The sequence below is a fragment of the Podarcis raffonei genome, chromosome 11 (assembly GCF_027172205.1).
Source record: "Podarcis raffonei isolate rPodRaf1 chromosome 11, rPodRaf1.pri, whole genome shotgun sequence".
Taxonomy (NCBI): Eukaryota; Metazoa; Chordata; class Lepidosauria; order Squamata; family Lacertidae; genus Podarcis; species Podarcis raffonei.
The window spans coordinates 39,421,885-39,442,976 of record NC_070612.1 but is presented as its reverse complement, the minus strand read 5'-3'; the positions used below and the strand labels follow the sequence as shown (position 1 = coordinate 39,442,976).

The 21,092-nt window shown below is 39.2% G+C and overlaps 1 protein-coding gene across 9 annotated transcripts in view; it reads right to left on the bottom strand.

Annotated features, from left to right (window-relative positions):
- The window catches only part of PAM (peptidylglycine alpha-amidating monooxygenase), a 119,809-nt gene that overhangs the window by 39,265 nt on the left and 59,452 nt on the right, over positions 1-21,092 (bottom strand). For all 9 annotated transcript variants that reach the window (XM_053408350.1, XM_053408347.1, XM_053408351.1 and 6 more), the window contains 9 exons: positions 17,924-18,009; positions 17,006-17,089; positions 12,095-12,143; positions 10,227-10,294; positions 8,735-8,815; positions 7,619-7,695; positions 5,601-5,704; positions 2,075-2,259; positions 740-811 (listed from right to left, as the gene is read on the bottom strand). In XM_053408350.1, the coding sequence (XP_053264325.1) occupies positions 740-811; positions 2,075-2,259; positions 5,601-5,704; positions 7,619-7,695; positions 8,735-8,815; positions 10,227-10,294; positions 12,095-12,143; positions 17,006-17,089; positions 17,924-18,009 (806 nt within the window). The remainder of the gene's footprint in view (positions 1-739; positions 812-2,074; positions 2,260-5,600; positions 5,705-7,618; positions 7,696-8,734; positions 8,816-10,226; positions 10,295-12,094; positions 12,144-17,005; positions 17,090-17,923; positions 18,010-21,092) is intronic.

Below are 21,092 nucleotides of genomic sequence, written 5' to 3'. Positions count from 1 at the left end.
AGGATCACTTTGTTGGATACAACCTTAGGTAATGGTATCCTGAAAGGTTCAGCCATAACATCATCCCATTGGGCTTGGGAGACATAATAAAGTGTTTGTAGGCCTGTATGCATACAGTTACACACATTTTGTATATATACAGTATTAAAATGCAACAAAGAAGGACTAGTATCCATTCCACATCTCCTTACATGTTAATATTAAAGCACAGGGATAATTCTTTGCACATTAAGATGCTTCCTTCTGTACATGAGTGGGTCAAACTGAAAATGGTCATTATGTTACAAAACTCCAACAAAATAAGTAATTAATATTTTTCATATATAATCAAGAATTAAAACTAAAAACCTCTCTTTTTTCTTCTTCCAGGAAGAACACTCTTTATTTATTGAAGACATTTATACACCATTTAATTAATCATCTGCATTTCTAAACCCTACTAACCCAATACAGCACACAAATAAATGACAATTGTATTAAGCAAATTTATCTGTGAACAAGAAAATCAAATGAGATTAAACTGTACTAATGAGTTTACCTGCAAGGTTAGGGACCAGTAATTGACTATTTCCTCTTGAATGATTATGCAAGGAGCAGCAATGCAATGGTAGGGATGATTTAAATGCTAGTTGTTGAACAGCTACCACTATTTTGATAAATCTCAATACAAAGAATGCAATTATCACTACTATTTGAAACATTTTTGAAATCTATTTTATGAAACCAGTATTATACGTACCCTGGTCTAAAACTTCCTCCTCATCTCTTTTTGGCTGTTGCATAACAGAAACTGTATCTCCACTTTTGGCTTCTGAAAAATAGAGAGGAGGAAATCTAATGATCTAAGAAAGAAATCGAAAAGCTAAAAGAGAAGTTAATAGAATTCAGATACCTGCACATATACATACTGGCTTTTGTAACTCAGATTAATTGCAAGGAGTCAGTACAATCCAACCATTTATTTTCTGATATAAATGCACAGCTTCATTTAACATAGTCTACTGCTCCAGCGGTTCCAAATTGAATAAAATATTGTGGGGGCCCAGGTAAGCCCTGCTCCACATAATCAATCACATGATGTGGTGCACAAACCATTTGCATGGCAGTGCCAATCAACTTTTGGGGCCCCCGGACCCCTCAAATATTTTATGGGTGGCTGAAGCCCCCATGGCCCCTAGACCGTGTTTGCTCCTATGTACTGTTCAGTCTACACATGCACATAGGCTGCTTGGTCATTTAGTCTTTTATGATTCACAGGGGGAAGTTTGTGAGCACACAAGCCAACAGTAGTGAACTGAGGGAACTAATGTGAGGATTTTGCAGTTGCTTTTATCACCCAATTCTGGCCAAAGGAATGAAGTGCAAGGAGACCAGATTCACCAAGCAAAAATCTTCCTTTCAGCAATAGGCTAGAGCAGGATATTAGTTATTTTCTGATCCCTGGCCCTCTGACATGGCTGCAAGGAGGACATTGGAAGCATCCATTTCCTGGTTATGAACTGGGCCACTGTGTTTAGTTTAAATCATAGTTTATTGCAACAAGCCAAGCTCAAACTATGGTTTCTGATACTGGCCTGTTTCAATAGAACATAGTTTAGTGTTAAAGAATTAAGAGAAAGTTCCCCAGAAGGAGCTTTGGTGGCATATGCCTCAAGAGACCATGTGTGGAATTTGATGTAATGCAAAGCAGGGCATGTGTGCAGGGATCAAGGTCCACCTATGCAACAGCCCCCTGGAGATTTTCCCAGGCCACACCCCTTAACTCATCCAGCTTCACACCTTGTTTGGATAGATAGAGGTGTGTGGATAGAAACTAGTCTATTATACAAAGGTAAAAATTGCATCTGTTGCTCCACCCACTCTGGCCTCAGGCTCCACCCACCTTGGAAAATGGCCTAGAAGGGGGGGTGACTCTCGGGCTGAACAAGATTCACCAATCCGGCTCTCAGGAATGCAATACTTAAATCTATGTCTATTTGTTTGGTCAGTTTCCATGCAACTACCCTTTCGTTCAACCATACCATTCTTTCTCCATTAATATTATCAATTAATTTAAAAAAACTAAAAAACATACCTTCATGATGTCCATGGACCATGGTCATATCAGGCTTGACTGGAATGGGAATGTTTGCCTCCTGTGGTATGTTTTTGAACATCTCTGGGTCTATGTTCCTTGTACAAGTCTTGTATGAGACTGCATGTTTGGCTTCCATGTAATACATAATGTAGAAATTGCACATTTCATCACTAGCTGTGCCCCTATAGCAAAATACAATGGAGAAAGACATACGAGTAGTTTCAGCCACAGGATGAAACACACTTGTAGAGGCTGGTATTAAATCCCATGGGAGAGACCGAAAATTACCACCGCCACTGCCCAAATGAGAAAAGGTTAGACCACAGTACACTTTAAACATTTCACATAAAAAATGCATTAAGACCTCTGACATAAAGGCCATTATCTCCAGCCGATTGCTTAGCATTTATATACACCAGTCTGCATAGTTTTGATCAACCATGCTAGAAATTAAGAACAGTTAGAATTTTGAACCTGCAATGAGCTCCCTAGTTTACCTCCCAACTCCTCAGGTGTGAACACAGAGCCCCCACCCCCCCACTGCTGCAAAACCTCATCAATTTCAATGGCTTTTTTGATGGATGCATTTCACAAACTCCCTCAGTGCTTGGTGGACTGCATGCAAGAGGATCACTAACAGGGAACACAGCAGAATAAACTATTTCTTTCCTTCCTGAAGATTCCGCAGACACACACACACACACCCTCTGCCCAGATGATGTATTCCATTTACAAGTCATCAATAATTTAGAGTTTTAATTTAGGACTCTTCTATTTAATGCTCCTCATTGGCCCCCTCCTCCCTGCCTGCCAGGCCACAGAGAATACATCCAAGTTAAAAATTTAGCTTCATTATGTCATGGGACACTAAGTGCAGCATCTTCCATTTAGATTAAAAGATGCTGCAGACCCCAGAATACAAAACGAAAAGATACACACACACACACACACATACAAACTGACACACCAACAACTTAAATGCTGCTTTTCAGAAAAGCATCAGGGCGGACTTACTTTAGGCAGAAACCTAACAAGTAACAGTTATCTGTAGACTTGGAAGCGATAGTAGTAACCTATTTAAAATCTAGGTAATACAATAAAGTTCTCTAACATTTGGTATGTCGATATGTTCTATTTTGAGAGACAATTGCAATATCCTCCAGCAGTTCTTATCAATTCACTGGGCAGTGCCAGGCTCCTGACAGACAGACTCAAAAAACAGCAAGTGGCCTGCAATAAGGTGTCTCCCGCTCTTTTAATTAGCTTTCACCATCAAGCTGGTGTGGGGGTGGACTAGGTGGAAGCAGCAAAGACGTCAATGATGACTTTTCTTTGTGGCATCATGCAGCATTCATTTATTCACCATGGCAACAATAACGGCATCAGTTTGTTGCGGGGGGGGGGGATGAAAGAGACCAGACCTTCCCAAATGTGAATGGCTATTTCAGCCTTTGAAAATGTGGAATCTCTTGCCCACCACAGAAAGCTGCTTGAAAAAAATTGTTTAAAGCTTCTTTTTCTTTTATTGAGTGCACCCGTCAACACGTGATTTAGATACCCACCTCTTTAGTATATAAGCAAAGCACTCAAGTGCAATAGAGGAGTGATCTAACCCATCTACATATCTAAATAGTATCAAAACACTGTCAAGGTTTTTGACATAGCACACCTCTGGAAGATTAATCTGTTTAGTTTGTTTTTGTTGTTAGTAAGATGACAGGAATTAGTGGAGCAACAAGTCTTTTCCCTGCCTCCGAGAAGCATTTAATTCCTTTCCTTTGGGTGAGAAAGGAATGGGTCACAATGGCTTGTTTACTCTAGCAGGGGTGGGGAACCTTAGGGCCATGAACTGGATATGGCTCTCCACATCTATCTATCTGGCCCTTATGACTCTCTCCAGCCCCTGCTCCATGACCTCTTTGAGTGATTTTGCACAGCTGGAATGTTTACTTGAATGAGATGTGCGTGTGCAGAAAGCTTTGGTTTTTACATGAATGAGATGTGCATGTGCAGAAAGCTTTGGTTTTTACATAGCTGGAATGGAGATTATTGTATGAGATTGGAAGAGTCGCATCGACTGCTCCACCCAATTTTTGCCTTGGCCCACAGAAGGATGACCCTGAGGAAAATACAGCCCCCCAGGCTGGGGGTGGGAGGCTCCTCATTCTGGATCTACAGGAATACCCAGAAAATGAAGCAGAGAATTTAGACATAAATAAGGCCATGGTGTTGATAACACCAAGGTTTGACTCCTGTATGGGAGAGATGCATATTCCTGCATTGCAGGGAATTGGATTAGATGACCATTGTGGTCCCTTTCCAACTCTATGATTCTTATGACACCAGTTTTACACTTCAGGAAGTAGTGTAGCGCTTTTTCAGCATTATGTAAGGGTGGGTGAAAACGCCCCTGGATATCAAGTCAATCTTGAGGAGACATGAAACCATAAGGGAACATGAAATGTGGGGAAGGGGGAAATAAGGTTTCCAAGGGGTTGGCTTTTAAATACAAGGTGTGGCTGAGAGTTTCTCTCTTTTTTAAAAAATGGGGAATATCAAGCAGCAGCTTAGTTGCCTGCAGCAGTCTGGCTGTCTTTCTAACAGAATGCTCTCCACCGCTTGCCGATTTGCTGCTGGGCTTAACTCACAAAGCCTTACACAGCTTGGGTCCAAAGTACCTTAAAAAGCCATCTGCTCCACCTTGATCACTGAGATTCTCTCATGGGTCACTTCTGGTGGTTGCTGGCACCCCTGATGTTTGATTGCCCTTTACTAGGGACCAAGCCCTTGGTGTGGCAGGCCCTGCCCTATGGAATTCCCTGACAACAGAGGTTTGGCAGGAGCAGTGTCTGCCTTCTTTCAGCTGTGTTCTGAAAACTTTACTGTTTAGACATGACTTTACAGTACAGTTTTCTCTTTTTAACCAGCTACTATCTACTGATATTTTATTGATGCTTTAAATTATGCTTTATGGATATTTATGGACTTTTTATTATATTTGTATGCTGTAAACCACCCTGATATACTTTATGAAAAGTCCAGATTATAAATATTTAAATTTTAAGAATGTGGAGTTCATAATCCTCATGTCGGTCTAGGTAACCACAGAAACAAGGCTCAAGTAACTGTACTTTAGATACAGGACTTTCATCAATGCTAGATGCATACTGCTTGGAGAAATTTATTCTTGGCAAATCAATAACTTTATCATAATCCCTAGCAGAACTGCCATTTAATGTTTAGGAAGTAGGCTTACATCAAGGAAGATCATTGGTCCATCTAGCTCAGTATTTTCTACACTGACTGGCAGTAGGCTTCTACTGGATAACCAGGTCTTTGACTACACTAAGAGTGCTGAACTGAAATGGGAAAGGGTTACATGCCATTTTCCTTAGAAATGGAAGAGAGCAACCTTCTCTTTCCAGTTTATAATAATAAGAACACACTAACACAATATTTTCCGCAGGTCATTCTGGAGTGCCACTAAAAAACATTGAGATCTTTAAAGTATAGACACACATACCCTATGAATGTTTTTGAAGATCGGCCTTCCCCAGTAAACAGGCATCTTGCTGCTAGAGTATCTCCGTACTTAATTTCAACAGGGTTTTCTACAGGGTAGAATGCCTGAGAAAGAAAACAAAATAGGTCAAGCATTTCAGATTAGCAGAAAGTATGTTTCCTCTCATTCATCTTTTTGGAAATCATGGCTGCAATCCATGTGCGCTGTTCACTTGCTTACTTTAGGGCCGGCTAACCTCAGGTTCCCAGCAGCCATAGCCAGTATTGGCAATGGTCAGGGATGAAGGGAGTTGTCATTTTCATCATCATCATCATCATGATCAAACAACATCTGGAGGTCACAGTTTAACCACTCAGAGTTTACTCATTTAATTTTACTTACTTAAGTGTATCAAGAGATCTTTCAAGAGTTCCTGTGTACACACAATTATTTTTATTGATGTCCCTTTATGAATGCTTCATTAAGTAATGCTACTTTTCAAATATGGGTTCATTTGGAGGGTTCTGAGAGAACATCTTCAAATAGGAGATTAAAAAATAATAGTAAAGTGCACCCCCTGAAAATATGCACACTCCACTGCAGACTGCAGCCATGAAATCAAGGTGGCTACATTAAGCATTCACAGTCAGGTATCCAGTGCTCTTTCCAGCAATGAGAGATGCCATTCTGTATTTTGAGCTTGCCTAGAGATGCACTCTCTATATTTCCACTGATTTTCATCTGATTCACTGATTTTCATTTGATGACAAGATGAATCATAGTGGTCATCTTGGTTGCTATGGAGTCTGCTCAACTTCATAAGCCTGACTTACTGGCAAGATAAATAGCCACCGGTTATTGTTTTACAATGCAGGAGAGTTCTACAATGCCTAGCATGCAACACATTTAAAACACAAATCTTCCTTATGAGACACACAGCAGCTCAGAGAGGTGAGACTGCTCATCTTTCAAGCAAGGGTGAAACTCATGCAGGCATCCAGGCATCTTGCAAGAGAAACCTAGACTAAGAAATCATCGCATCGCATCTGCATTTGATAACAATATGACAAACTATTAAAATTATGATAAACAGAAACACTGTAATGTTATTGTCAGTGTTGGATTCTGTGGCAACTGACTGAAGTTTCTCTGCCTTCAACAATGGGCTTTCATTTTAAGAATAATCTTGGGTCTCTCATCACATTCCTTTCTATATTGCAAAAGCAAAAGGGATACTGCAAGCATGAAAAATGGTCATGTCACGCTAATTTTAGTAGCTGATCTGACATACGTTTGCACCAAAACAATACAGCAAACCATGATCTCGTTCACTAGAGATGCATATGATTGATTGCAACAACTCAAACTACAAGCAACATAATACTGTATTAGAGGAATCTGATGGCAAGTCTAATAATTATAACCTCTACATCTTTTTTGGATAAAAATACTTGAATGCCTTGGATAGTTAATCTCATGGCTGTGGGCTCAAGCCCCATGTTGGGTGAAATATTCCTGCATTGCAGGAGTTGGGTTAGCTGGATGACCTTCCAACTCTTCAATTCTATGGCTTTCAATAGGTCACAAGTTTTATTTTGCCGCAGAGTGTTTTGCAATGCTTAAGTTTTTGCAGTAAATCATATGCATCTCTATTTTGTTGCTTTCTTTTTATTCTTTTTTTTACATAAACTGCATTTTGGATTGTGATTATATTAAGCAGTCTAAAAATTATAAACAAAAAGATATGTTCTGATTACTCAGTCCAGCTGCCAGACTCTGGCCAATAACTAGATGGGCTACTGATTGCTGAACTGGCCCCACACAAGTACAGCTTTTGTACATTTAAAAAATCTTAAAGCTTCCTCAACTCCAAGTAATTCATGTAACATGTGAAATGTCAGTCTTTCCAAGCTTAACCTGCAAATTCAAGGTATCCATTTAAATTTCAAGTACATAATATCAGAAACACAAAGAAAGGGATTTAGACCTTCCAGCTTCTCCATATTAACCCTAGCCACCCAAACATCAGCCCAACATACCTGTGGCAACTGAGGACTCTGCCTGCCAATCAGCGTCCACTGACCATCTCTAACTCTGTATCCACTTACTACTTTTCCTGAAATATAAAATTATAAGAGTATAAGTATCATTTGTTTAGCAAGATAATTATTTTTCCCCAGATTGTTACAGTTATGCTACTTTCATTTCATAAAATTCAAAGATTGTATAAAAAGTTGGTTTGCTGGTTGTGTTTTTAAACAATTAAAAACTTTAAGACGCTTGAGTGCTTTCTGTTATTTATCACCCAAACACATGTCAGACATGGGCAACTCTACCAAGGGGTTTAGTTCGGCCTGCCAAACCATTTCCCCCCAAAGCACACCCAGCTTTCAAACTGCTGAAAACATAGCTGACATCATGTGATGTGGTGCGACACACATTTATTCATAATGTGTGTTAACAATGCTCCTTCCTTTGGAAAAAAAATGTTTTTGTCTATATATAAATGGACATCATGAAGGGGGGTGTGTGTGTGTGTGTGTGTGTGTGTGTGTGTGTATGAATGCCAAGGATTAAATTAAGGCATGAGCCTCACTTTATAACTGTTTTTAAGAAGGTGCTCAACAACTGTCCAACTCAATTCTTTCAAAGAAGTGCAAAATCTTGCAAAAACAGTTGATACTATTCTTAATGGCTAGCTGTGAGCTCACATTAGTTTCTTAAAATCTGTTTTGAGTGTGCTGTTTTCCTCTGCCCCAAATTCTCAGTTTATCCCCCCTCCCCTCCAACCCCCCCCAATCACCTTTAAATCACATGCCTTTAGGCCAGTGATGGGGAATTTTACAACCTTTCAGTTTTTGTTGAACTACAGCTCTCATCATTCCGGACCACTGGGCATACAGACTGGATGTGAGTTGGAGAGCAACAACACATTTCAACAGCCACATTTCCCAACCTTGCCTTAGCCACTTTATGTGTTGTATAAGCTTGGAACTGGATGTATAAAACATGCTTATACCTTTTCTGTTGTTCTTCAGATTTAAATTGATTGACAAGGTTTGACACTATATAATTCAATTCAGACATTATGAGTTAATATGGATTACAGCAAAACCAGATTGAAAAGACAATCATCAATAAATGAAAAGGCTTACCTAAATGATGTGTGTGTACTCTGTAGGCAAACACGTGCATTGGATACATTTTATAACTGCAAGCAATATCTGCATTAACCGCTGTCATAAGAGATAAATAAGGAAATCAGGGGAAAGGGCATGTACATACTGAAGTTGAAGCAGCTAGTTGGAACTATTGTTGCAATTAAAAACTCAAACCATCTAATTAGAAGTACATCAATGTGAAATGTAGTGTGCGAAATTACTGACTCTACTCATTCATCTAAAAATTAGTATGGGCATATCTTTCACTGACACATTGCTCTTAAGAACTGTTCTACTGGGACAATGTTGTGTGTGCATCAATTCACATACATGGTACAGCTGTTTCCTTATATACGAAACATGTGGCAGATCCCCATGTGTACTGGAGTATACAGGGAAATCTGAGTGGGGCACAACACATCATTTCAAACAAATAAGAAAACACCAAACAAGTGTTCCCCAACAATTTTATGAGAAACTTCTTAATTAGTTAATGGTCTAACACTGGGATCATGAAAGACCACAATGGCTGCATTACATGAATGAACCTGAGGCTTGTGTTCACCTCTCTTCCCCTTAGGTGTGTCCATGATGAAATCAGAAGCTTTCACTTCTGGTTTTAGCTAACAGTAGAATTCAGAAAGGCGTAGTCTTAAACTTACTTTATTACTTGGTTTACGAACCAGCTCATTTCAATAATAAAACACAGCAAAGACTAAGCAGAGTTTTGGGTTCAGATATAACATTGAACTGTGGTCCATTAAAAGAAGCAAAGCTTCCAGCCTCCTATTCATACCTACAAGGGTGTGGGGTGGGGGGAAGAGAGAGAATGCTACCCAAGGCCCATCCACATAAACAATAAAGCATAATTTTCAAATTCCCAAGTGTAAGTGGAATTTGGATACTAATCTAAGAGAAGTTGAAAAAAAAGATGTTCCAAGCTGTCATTCATTTGCTATATTAAAATGTTGATCATGTTTCAGTACTAATTAAAGATGCATGTTACCCCATCTTGGAACAGCTTTACCACATGCACAAACAAACACATACAAAAAGTATTCAAGCAAAAACTTCTATCAGCAATATACATTCCAGGACACATTAATATTCAGAAACAAAAATAGAAATATATATTTATCTAAATTTTCAAACATGCAGTTCTTCTATGTATACACACTTCATTTCAAACTTTGGAAAAAGTAGACTTACTACTGGTTTAAAAGGAGTTTGTGCTTAATGAAAATCAAAAGAAATGCTTTCAAAATTTATTAGTCTAAAAGAACTGATATCTGTTTTCCTAAATTGTACTGCTGGTGTGTCTAATAATAAAATATGTTTATAATTTGCTACATATTGAAATGGATATATAAGTTACATTACTACTTCCAGTATTAATCAAAGGTTTTATAACACATTTCCTATGAAATTATATCCTACAGTGAAAGTGTTGAACATATTAGTGGGAGGAGGGAGTTGTTGTAATCACCTTTCTCCCCTGGTGGTATAACAGTATCCATGGACATCATAAGATACATGCCAGCAATCATAGGCTGCCTTAAAAAAAGAAAGTGGGGTGGGAAGGAGAGAGAAATTCAAATCAAATACATTGAATCACTTATTATATGGCTCCTTCTAATATAAAATAGCTTTTCAAATTCAAATACACACACACCATGCAGATTAGTAGGATACTACATATTTATCCATTGGACGGAGACTTATACAGAGCTTTTCTTACAATCATGCATAATATAAATTTTGTTGAATAAAAAAAAATGCTACACTGAGACAGTGGTTTTCATACAGTGTGCGGTGGCATCCTGGGGTGCCTTAAATGATAGTTAGGGACACTGTGGGCGACACTGGCCTCTGTCCCTCTTTCCATTCCTCCCTCCTCTGATGCCCTCTCACATCTCTGGCCCCCAAAGGCTTCTGTGGCTGTTTGTTGCAGCAGCCCTGGCTACAAGCTCCCAAGGTGAATGGTGTCTCTGGAGCTGGCCAGCAGGTGCTGGTTGCCAGGAGCTGTGGTGGCCTTGGAGTAAGCAAGAAAGTAGGTGAGGGAGCCCAGCCAGCCAGCCTGTTGGGAGTGGATGGACAAGAAGGAGTCCAGGAAGGTCAGGGTGGTGGCACAGAGACTAGGGGTGGCAGCGACTGCTGCCTGGAGGACTCCCAAGGGGAGGGGTGAGGAAAGGAAGCTGAGGGAATACTCCACAAGGGAGGGTGTTCAAAAAGGGGTGAGGGGCTGCCAGATCTGCAGGCAAGGGGTGGCATAACTAGGCTTCTGACCCCACAGAAAGAATGTAGTTGGTCAACGGAGCTGTAGACTCAAAAAGGTTGAAAACCTCTGCACTAAGAGATGTTGCACAGAAAAACAGACATAGTCACTCCTGTTTCTCCTTTAGTGTGCAAAGTGTGGATCTATAAAACTTTGAAAGGGTGAGATGCAACATTTCTGATACTGATTGGGCACAGCCCCAGCAACAGAAAAGCTTATCTTTTAAAAAATATTTTAAATATGACCACACATTTATAATCTGTTTTAGCCCCAAGCCTCTTTCTCAGTACCTATCTATGTGGAGGGCTGCTTCACAGTTTTTTTCTGCGGGGTGGAGAAAGAAATCTCAAAAGGGCACTAGTGAGAGGGCTCAGTGCATACCAGAGGGAAAGGTTTCAGCTGATTCTTCACCAAAGCTATTGCAGTTCCACCCTTGGTTGAATGCATGATTCAGGTCAGAGTGATCTTTTCAGTAGTTGAAGTAATCAGTTGGGCAAAGGAGATGTGATGAGCACATAAAAGGTTCATATGATGTGAAATTTAGTGGGGGGGAGGAAAGGGGAAGCAAGCTAACTTTCAACTTCAAAGAAATTGGGATCTGTGGAATGAAATAAACAACACCAGTATGAAGTTGGGTTTGTCAAGGGAAAAACAGAGATGGATAGATCCAAACTTTTAAAAATCAAATATGAAGAAGAAAAAAGGAGTGATATACAAGACTTTCTGGAAATACTCTGGGCAGCTACACATTATATATGAAACATTTGATTTACCAAGACATGAAAGTCAACTAGTTGTTTATCTCACTTAGTCCAACTTGCCTTTTCTCAATTTTAAGAATCGAATATATTCTGAAGTAAATGTGATTATGTTAATTAGTCTCTTTAAGCGCGCGCACACACACACACACACACACACACACACTCAAACCCCTAAACAATATGCTTCAGCATACACCAGGGTCAACATAAGGTTTTGTTCTTCTCATAAATTTTCTGACAAAGTTCACATTGATATTTTCAAAAGAAGATTTTAGGGGGGCGGGGAACTGACATGAAAGATGTTGGAAATATACTTACTTTTGATTAGTCAGATGTAAAGTTACACCAGAACAGTCTTTGTGTTTATCTGCACAAAACATATAAATGGATGTTAAGTAGAAGCATTGGCATTTTTCCGGTTAATACATGAGTGTGATTATTAAATGCTTTCTGCATAACATTTCTTATTAGACAAGCTATACACATAACAAAGTCACTCTGCTGTGCCGGTGACACATTTGCATCAAATTCTCTTTCAGTGTTGAAATAAAATGAAGAATGCATGTTATATACTGTACTACAGAAGCTTGAAAGTTGGTAATTATATTTTGAAAACCAAATAGGCTTATTATTTTTTGTGATGAAAATCAAGTAATATATTTTAAGCAGGGAGGCAAAGCTAAGACATTAGAAGACATATTTCTTCCTGGTGCAAAATATTTTTATTGCCACAAAGGCCTATATCCAATGCAGTGCTAAGCTAAAGTATATTTGTTCTGCTGGCAAAAATGTTTTGCATCAGCTGGAACACTGTTGCGCAAGAGAGCACTTAAGTTGGTTGCTGGTAACTTTGATCTGCTGAGCAAACAGGTTTCTGCTAGCACAGCAGTTGCAATGGATTCCTCTGCTATGCAACATTAAAACTCACCTGTCTGCTAGTGCAAAAGTCATTGCAACTGGCAGGCAAAGAACACTGGATACAGCCCATAGTGTCTATGTTAGACATTCAAAGCATCCAACAACAAATGTTGAACATTTTTCTTTTGCATCCAATACTTCTTGGTTTTGGACGTTACTACTGTATAACAGGTCAGTAGTTTTCTGCTAAACAAATAAATTATCTAGCCCAATGGTTCCAAGTTTGCTAAGTACTGTGGACCCCCTGTTTTTTAATTTCCTTTCTCATTTCATATTGAATGCTGAAAGATGTTTCACCCAACAATGGGAGAGTTGTGAGGTGAGTTGGGGGAAAGTAAAGGGAAACATATCAGGAGGGAAGATGAATCACTAAGGAGTTTCATTCACTACAGAGATATATGGAAAAGCAGTGCTCTTAAAAAAACAACAACGTTGAGAACTTTACAATCTCTTGTTCTTCCTCAAATAATCTTGTTGACTGCTTTCATTTTACACCCAGTCAGAGATGTCACACCAACGGTTTGCAATCTGTGGAAGGTAACAAGTGATTGTTTCCCCCCTATTATTTTAGCTGTGTTTCTGTTTTATTTTATTTGTAAGCAGCCTAGAGTCCCTGTCAAGGACAAAGATGGGGCACAGTCATCATCATCATCAACAGCAGCAGAAACAACAAAAACCACAACTTCTAGTTCCAATCAACCATCGATGGTGGTCACCAGAAGCAGCAAATGTCACTAGTCAGAGAAGAAGCTTTAGACTGAAGAAGACTTGAATGTCACTTCCTCAGATTCAACATTTTTGTAACGCACTATTGTATATTTCAGCTATTTGTTTTTGATGTGTCCTTTAGGATATTAGGGTTTTATGAAATCCACACCCAACCAAACAGGCGGATTTTTCTAAAAACAGGTATACATGCAAAGGAAAACAAGAAAAAATCCTGAAGACGTGCTGTACATACGTTTATGCTAAATGAAATGCAAAGAGCTACTTGTGTTTATATACATAGCGGAATTACTGAGAACTAACAAATATGGCAAAGTTGAAGCTGAATGCAGAAAATATTTGCTTGAACAACTTCTGTTTCAACCCATTTGGAGCAGACTCATTTCGCTCAAAATAGGGTCAAGCAGTTTCTACTTTATTCAAAGTCATTAGACTGCTATGCTGTAGCACTCAGGGCAAGTCGGCTAGTACGGCTGCCTTTATATCTGGAGTTACTAAAAAGCACTCTATGAATAAGCTAGACATCACAAGCAAAATCTCAAGGAAAATTGTGCTCTCTAAACTCACACATCATCGTGAACAGAAAATTTGCTTGCTGTGCTAAAGCAAAAGCAAAATCTGGGCTAGGCTTCAGCCTTGCATATGAGATCAACTGCCATGTCTTTCATTTTTGCGAACACCACGGTTGTCCCTGTGTTAAATATTTATGATGTATCAACAAGAACCCCCTTTCACACTGGCAGAATCTACCAACGTAAGGGCCTACTTTCCATCACTTTAGACACCCACTTCCCAAAATGGTCATGTCTAACGAGCTCTCTACTCAGCAGGTTTGATAAGCTGGAAGAAATGGGATCATAACATTTGCTTTTTTGGCAAGTGCTGCATCAGCTAAGCAGATTGCGGAGACACAATGCAATCCTTACATCCCATCTTAAAAATCATCTTCCCTATTTGCCACTCAGCCTAGGATAATTCCTTTGATTTTGCATTTCAGCTAGAGAGCAAGTACACATTGCTCCAGGACAAATAAATTATTAGCTTCCATTTGCCCTGTGGCAATGAGAGGAAAATGCATTCATCCCACCTCAGAAGGAGGTTTCTTTCAAAGCTGATTTTCTATGCAGAGCTTCCAACAGAGATCAAACAAGAAGCTGTGCTTACTAGTGTGGTTTAATAGCACTTCTGGATTGCAGAGTGTATATAGCAAAATCCACTGTGATATGCATATCAGCTTCTAATTCTTTGATCAGTGAGAAAAATAAATGGTAACTGCCACTCAGAAGATACATTAAAAGGTTTACGAAGTCGAAATACCCTAAGATAAGGCTTATTGTTCCAGGAGTATAGCTCAAAAATATGGAAGCATGAAACACAAAGTTTCCACTTTTGCCTAGTTTGTAAAATGGTACAAATGAAAATTACTATAAATTTGTCCAGTGTTAAGAAATATAATCAAATAATTTTGAAACTAGGGAATATGATTGCTATGATTGAAATGCAGTGCAAGTACTTGCATAAATTCTCTTAAGTATATTTTTACAACTATGAAAATGAAAGTTGGCTAGATAAAAAATTAATCTTAAACTTTGCATTCCACTACATGAAATGCTATGCAAAAACCATGTGTAGATGAGCATCTTAACTTTTTTTGGAAAAAAAGGATGCCTGTAAAGCCATGAATGTAACTAGAAAATAGAAACTACCAATTTAATATGGTCAAAAGATATCCTTATACAAAAGAACATATTCTTTTTTGCAGCTTAATTTTTTTAAAGCATTGGAACCAATGTAAGTCATATTAAAAAGACTGATAAACACTAAATAATTTGTTATGTATCAGGAATTTAAATTTTTTCAGATTTCTAGAAAATAGTGTAATTGATGCTGGGTAGGGATATTGCTAAATAGAGCAATAAGGAGAACTCCATGAAGAGAGCTTGCTGAAATCACTTGCCAGAGAATACCCCCCACCCCCCTTAACTGCTTGTGCATTGGGGGCAGTTCAAGAATAAAGTAATGTATATCTTCCAAACTGGAATTATTATGTTGATTATGGTGGAAGGAAGAAATCTTATGTACTGTAAATGGGATGTAATGCACAAGGTTCACAGACTTTGCAGCAAAGAATAATGGGCCAAGAAACAAAATGTTAAAAGATTATGCTGTAGCCATGCCAGTGCAAACTTGGCCTTTAGACAGAAGCTTGATGGGGAGAGGGAAATCTACCAAGCTCTATTACAATGCAATTTAACTTCCGTTTGATGGGGGCCTCCACTGGCCAGCAACAGGTCTTGGTAGGTTGCTGCCATTATCAGACAGGTGTTCCTAAATTGGAAACTATTTTTACTTGCTAAAAATTAAAAGGTCAGAACACAAGATAAATCACTATTGAAATGAGTACAAACGGCATGATGTCACACCTACGAGTTTTACATTAACAAACTGCTGGGAAATTTTTTTTAATGCACAATATATGCCAAATTCAAGAAACAGCTTCTACACACTCAAAGAGATGCTGCCATTGACCTACTGGGAACCATGCATACTACCTTCCATAACAGTAAGTTCAGAGAAGGAAGAGGTAGTGACAATGTTGTTTACACTATTTGAATTTCCTGATTACATAGTCAGTTTCAAATCAGACAACCTCCAAATTATTTAAAATTATTTAGAACACACTTAAGCTGCCACTGTTATTGTAACTTGTCTCAATAACTAGCCATTTTCTCACTTTAGTTTTATTTTTTTTACTGGGGGGTGGGGGGGTCAAGCTACTCAACAACCCCTTCCTGCCCCATTCTAACTGCTTAGACCTTCTGCTTTCCACCCCATGCAACTGTTGCAACCAAGAGGATGACCCATCAGCCTGGGAGGAGTAAGGTGACCAGATCTGGCAACTGGCCTGGGGAGCAATCCATTTCCTTACCAAGTCTGACTCTTCATCCTAATTGGCAGCAGTGGACAATCTCCAGGCAGTAGGTGCCTTCCTCCACTTCATGCTAATACTGCTCCTGCAGTAAAAGCTGGCCTCACCTGGGCCAGCTTTTCATCTTAATTGGCAGGGCCAACAGCAAATTCCCATGCCAGCTGGTGGGGAGGGGAGAAAGTGGTTGGCCTGAAAGTGATATGGATCGTGGGGCAAGGGGTCCCAGGGCTGGTAGTCAGTGCAGCCAGTGGAGCAGGATGGCTGCTGCTGCTGTAGTCTGTTCTGGATGACCCTCTATAGCTTACCTGGGCTGCCTCTCATCATCCTATAGTTTGCAGTACCATCTGTCTGCAGCCACGAGAATATGGCAATGTTCAGTGCAAATATATAAATATACATAAGCCCGCAACTTACATGCATTTGACTTGTGCACAGTTAGCTTTACACACTTAGCAAAAAATAAAATAAAAAGGGGGTGGAAGGGGCAGGCATCCAAGAAAAAATACTTTGGCAATTCCAATGCACCCAATGTGTTTGGACTATATTTTGGCTTAAGGCGTGATCCCCGGAACATAGACATCACGTAAGTTGCAGGCTTATTATAGTATAGCTATTACACATATCATCACATTAACATATCCAAAGACCATACATACCTTTGAATGCACTAACATCTCCATAATGCACTTGCAGTACAAAATATTTGCTGCCCTCTTCTCCTCCCACTTTGAATCCAACACCTTAACATGAAACAAAAAGCAACAAGTGGAAATTCAACAAATTGTATGCTTGTGTATTTTCAATAGTATAGTAAAATAATAACAATGGGTAATATTTAACTTAAATTGAAATCCCACAATGTTCATATTAACAACTGAAGTTGACAAGTTATTATCCTTGATAACTTTAAAAGAGAGAGAGTACAAGCAATGTTTTTCACATGTATTCTGCTAGGGGAATCATTCCTCAAGTACCCTTCAAGGGATATATAACACTGGAACTGAGAGTTATGCATTCATTCTGGCTATGAAAAGCTAGAAGAGCAAACAGAAGCAGACAGACCAGATATCTCAAGTTTTATGTCTTTCCTTTCCTTTCTTCTTTTTTTACAACAGTGGCCTAGTTCACTGTTGGTGGGAATATGGAACACAGAACTTTACTTGGTGTAATACAAGATAAAAGAATTATCTTGACAGAATCCTGCTGCAAACCAAATAGATTTCACCAACAATCCATCATTCACAAACCATAAAAGTTTCCTCCGTAATAAGAAGGCAGCAGACAAGTTCGCTGTGGAATTACATTTGTTCAGTCCCATATTAAAAAGGTGGGGAAGCTACCAAAACATGCACAGCCCTTTGCAGTAGTTCACCCAAGAGGAACAACACCATTCTTCCCAAGGAAAGTAATAATAACCATGAGTAGAGACATATAGAACATTGCACTTAAGTCACTACAAGTTAACACACAAACACACACCCATTTACACACACGAAGAGACACAAGAAACATTTTATGTCCATCCTTACTACCACATGCACATTTGGAATGTCATAGTGTGAAAGATCTCATACCTTTTGGTAGTCTTGTTGGTGGTGCATTTCTTGCCCAAGCATACAAAATATTAGATGTGTCCGTGCATGTTCCTCCATCACAGTCCCTGAAACAAACACACAGCGGGAAGCTTTTTTTATTTTGGCTTGAGCATCTCTCTCATTTTAGGAACATTAAGCAGTTAACATTATTCTCCACCACAAACACTACATTCAGGCTGAGATTGCCCTTTGTTATCATGCTTCTCAATGTGTTTTTAACTCCCTCTTCTAAAATTTACACTACCTTCTGAGCCTGCTCCCTCCAGCATTTTACCAGCACTCATCTCTTTGGCAGTCAATATTTTACTTATTGCATTTACATCCATGGAACTTAAGGCGGTGTACATGGTCCCATTTTATCTTCACAACCACTATCTAAGGTAGGTTAGCCTGAAGGTTTGTATTCAGCCTAATATTATCCAGGGAGCTTTATGGAATTGGAATCTAGATCTCCTTGGCCCTAGCAGGATATTTCAACTACTATGCCATGCTAACTTACAGGCAAGCACACAGAATCTTCACACATAGCTCTCTCTGTGTGTGCAACCTGCTGCTGTTTGATTAAGGGCTTAGGCAGTACAGTCCAATACTGGTGTTAAAAATGGAATGTAACAGCACATATCAGATGTCCCCCTAAACCAGCCACTATCCTGGCTCCTGCCCAACACGCACAGACAGAGGCTCATACTTGTACATAAAGAAAAGTTATTTATTCAGGGAACTAACAGTATAGGGTCAGCAGCAGACACAGTGCTCAGAAGTCACAATTCAGATGTTCAAGCAATGAAGATGCACCAACAAGTTTCCCTGCACCTCCCACCAGCTTTTAAAGACAAGGCATGGAGTGCTCAATCACAATATTCCCTTGCCTTACAGGAATAGCAAGATTGCAAGCATGCACTCCATGAGTATGTGAGCTTCCACCTGTGAAGGTGGCATTTGATTCTAGGTGACAAGGCTACACTCTTCTGTTCAGTCGCTGCTGCCTCTGTTTCAGCCTCCTCCTCAGCTGATCAAAGCCCTTCCCAACCTGTATTGAGGCTCTCTGCTCTTCAGGAAGGTTGGAGGGGAGAGCTAGCAACCCTGATCCCCTTCCAAAGGGACTGAAGCTGGGGTGGAAAGGGGAGATCCCTCCTTCTCCAACTCAGATTCCCACCATTCAGTCCCATCCTCCTCCTGAGTCCTAGTCAAGCACCCCATGTCGAACGACAACAATACTGAGGGCTCATGACAGCCAGTTAAGGCAGGTTGCTCTGCTCAGAAGCTCCCATACAAATGAGCATCTACTGTGGGTGGAATAGTTTCTCGGCAGCTAAATGTTAAACTCTGCTGCAAACGTGAAATTCCCTGGCTTAGAATTTTGTTATCCTGCAATTTTGTGCCATCCACGGGGACTCGAGAACCATTACAGCATTTTTTGCACAGAAAATGGTCCTGGAAGATTGAGTTTTAATTTAGATTGCAAAAGTCACCCGCAGAAGAAAAGAAACAAAGAAAAATCCTTAGAGACCCTGTATTTTGACTTGAAGACTATGCAAGATTTATGATAATATGATATATGTTCCTGTATTCAAGTATAATTCTTAATATTTAAACTAATCCCCACACTATGAAATATCTATCATTCCATGTGACATTTGCATCAATTATTCTCTTCTTCATATATACCATGGCATGATGAGCGTGGTTGAAGATCTATTTTTGACACCACAAGAATTTAGCCCTTAGAATCACAAGGTTAATTAGACTGAACATTGCTTCTTCCCACTAGAAAAAGCTTGGCATTTCCCCTTGGGCTGACCATATAGAAGATAACCTTGATTTTATATCTTTTCAGAAAGTAATAAATACATTCTTAGTTAGTGGGGGAAAGAGACTTAACTTTTTCAGCTATGTCAGTAGCTGCTTCCAATATATTTATAGTGAAGTTCTTTGGAAACAAATTTCCAAAATGAGTTACAATGCTATGCCTCCAAAGAATGAAAGTAATTAACTTCTGTTCTAGCACTTCAATTTTTAAAATAAAAAACCTATCTAGACGCAACATACGACACAATTTTATACCGTCAAATCATTGGTTTATCAGGTTTAGTATTATCTAAATCGGTTAACCAACCAAACTGGATAATCCCCATAGTATAAACCATGTTGTCATCAGAAGTATTTTGAACCCTACATAATGCTGCCAGTCACAGTGGGCTCACTTATACCATGCCCTGTCTGCCAAGAGAGAGATAATGGTAGGATTTTCCTTTAATGAGCTTTAGTGAAAAAGGCACTGTCACAAGCTCAAACTGATCAGTTGGGGAGTGGGGAGGAGAAGAGAATTAGAACTACCTGTACAAAAAGCTTATAACAGAATGCTGTGCAAAGTTTCTGGTGGAGAGGTAAATCAAGATAGACTACTGGACTGACATGGGGCTGCCTTTGAAAATCATCCAGAAACTTCAATTAGTGGAAAAAGCAGCAGCAACAGTTTTAAACAGAGTGAGATTTTTTGGGGGGAGCACATAACCCCGCTAGTATTTCAGCTTCAATAGGTGCTGGTGCATTTCTGGTCCTAATCTGAAGTGTTTTCCATTGCAACATATATCACTCACCTTGGTTTTCAAGTCAAAAGAAAGGAGTGATATAAAGGCAAGAAAATAAATAAATACTTCAAAGACATTGGAAGACCTATAAGCCTTAGGACTGGTGTAAAAGGGCCATCTCCTCCCATAGGTCCTGCCCTGCTACTACTCCTCCCTCAGAAGCGGCTGAAATGCAGAAGTAGAATTTTCTTTGATATAGGGTGTCTAATATAAATCTATTCAACATTGACATTTGTATGCAATTTCCCCCATACACATTTTTACAAATCATTTTTCTTGTGTTTTTTTACTAATAGATATATTATATGCATGCTTTACATTAGTATATGCATTTTTGTAAACTTTATACGGCTGGAGAACTGCATTGCAATATTCACAGATGTGTTAATTTTGAAGAATGGCTATGTTTCTCTCTCTCTCTCTCTCTCTCTCTCTCTGTGTGTGTGTATGAATGAGAATGTGTGAATTAGGTAGAGTTGCATTTAAATGAGATTCAGTAATCACAGTCATTCATCAAATGTGTTTTTATTTTTTCCACATAGATAGAATGTCTAGGA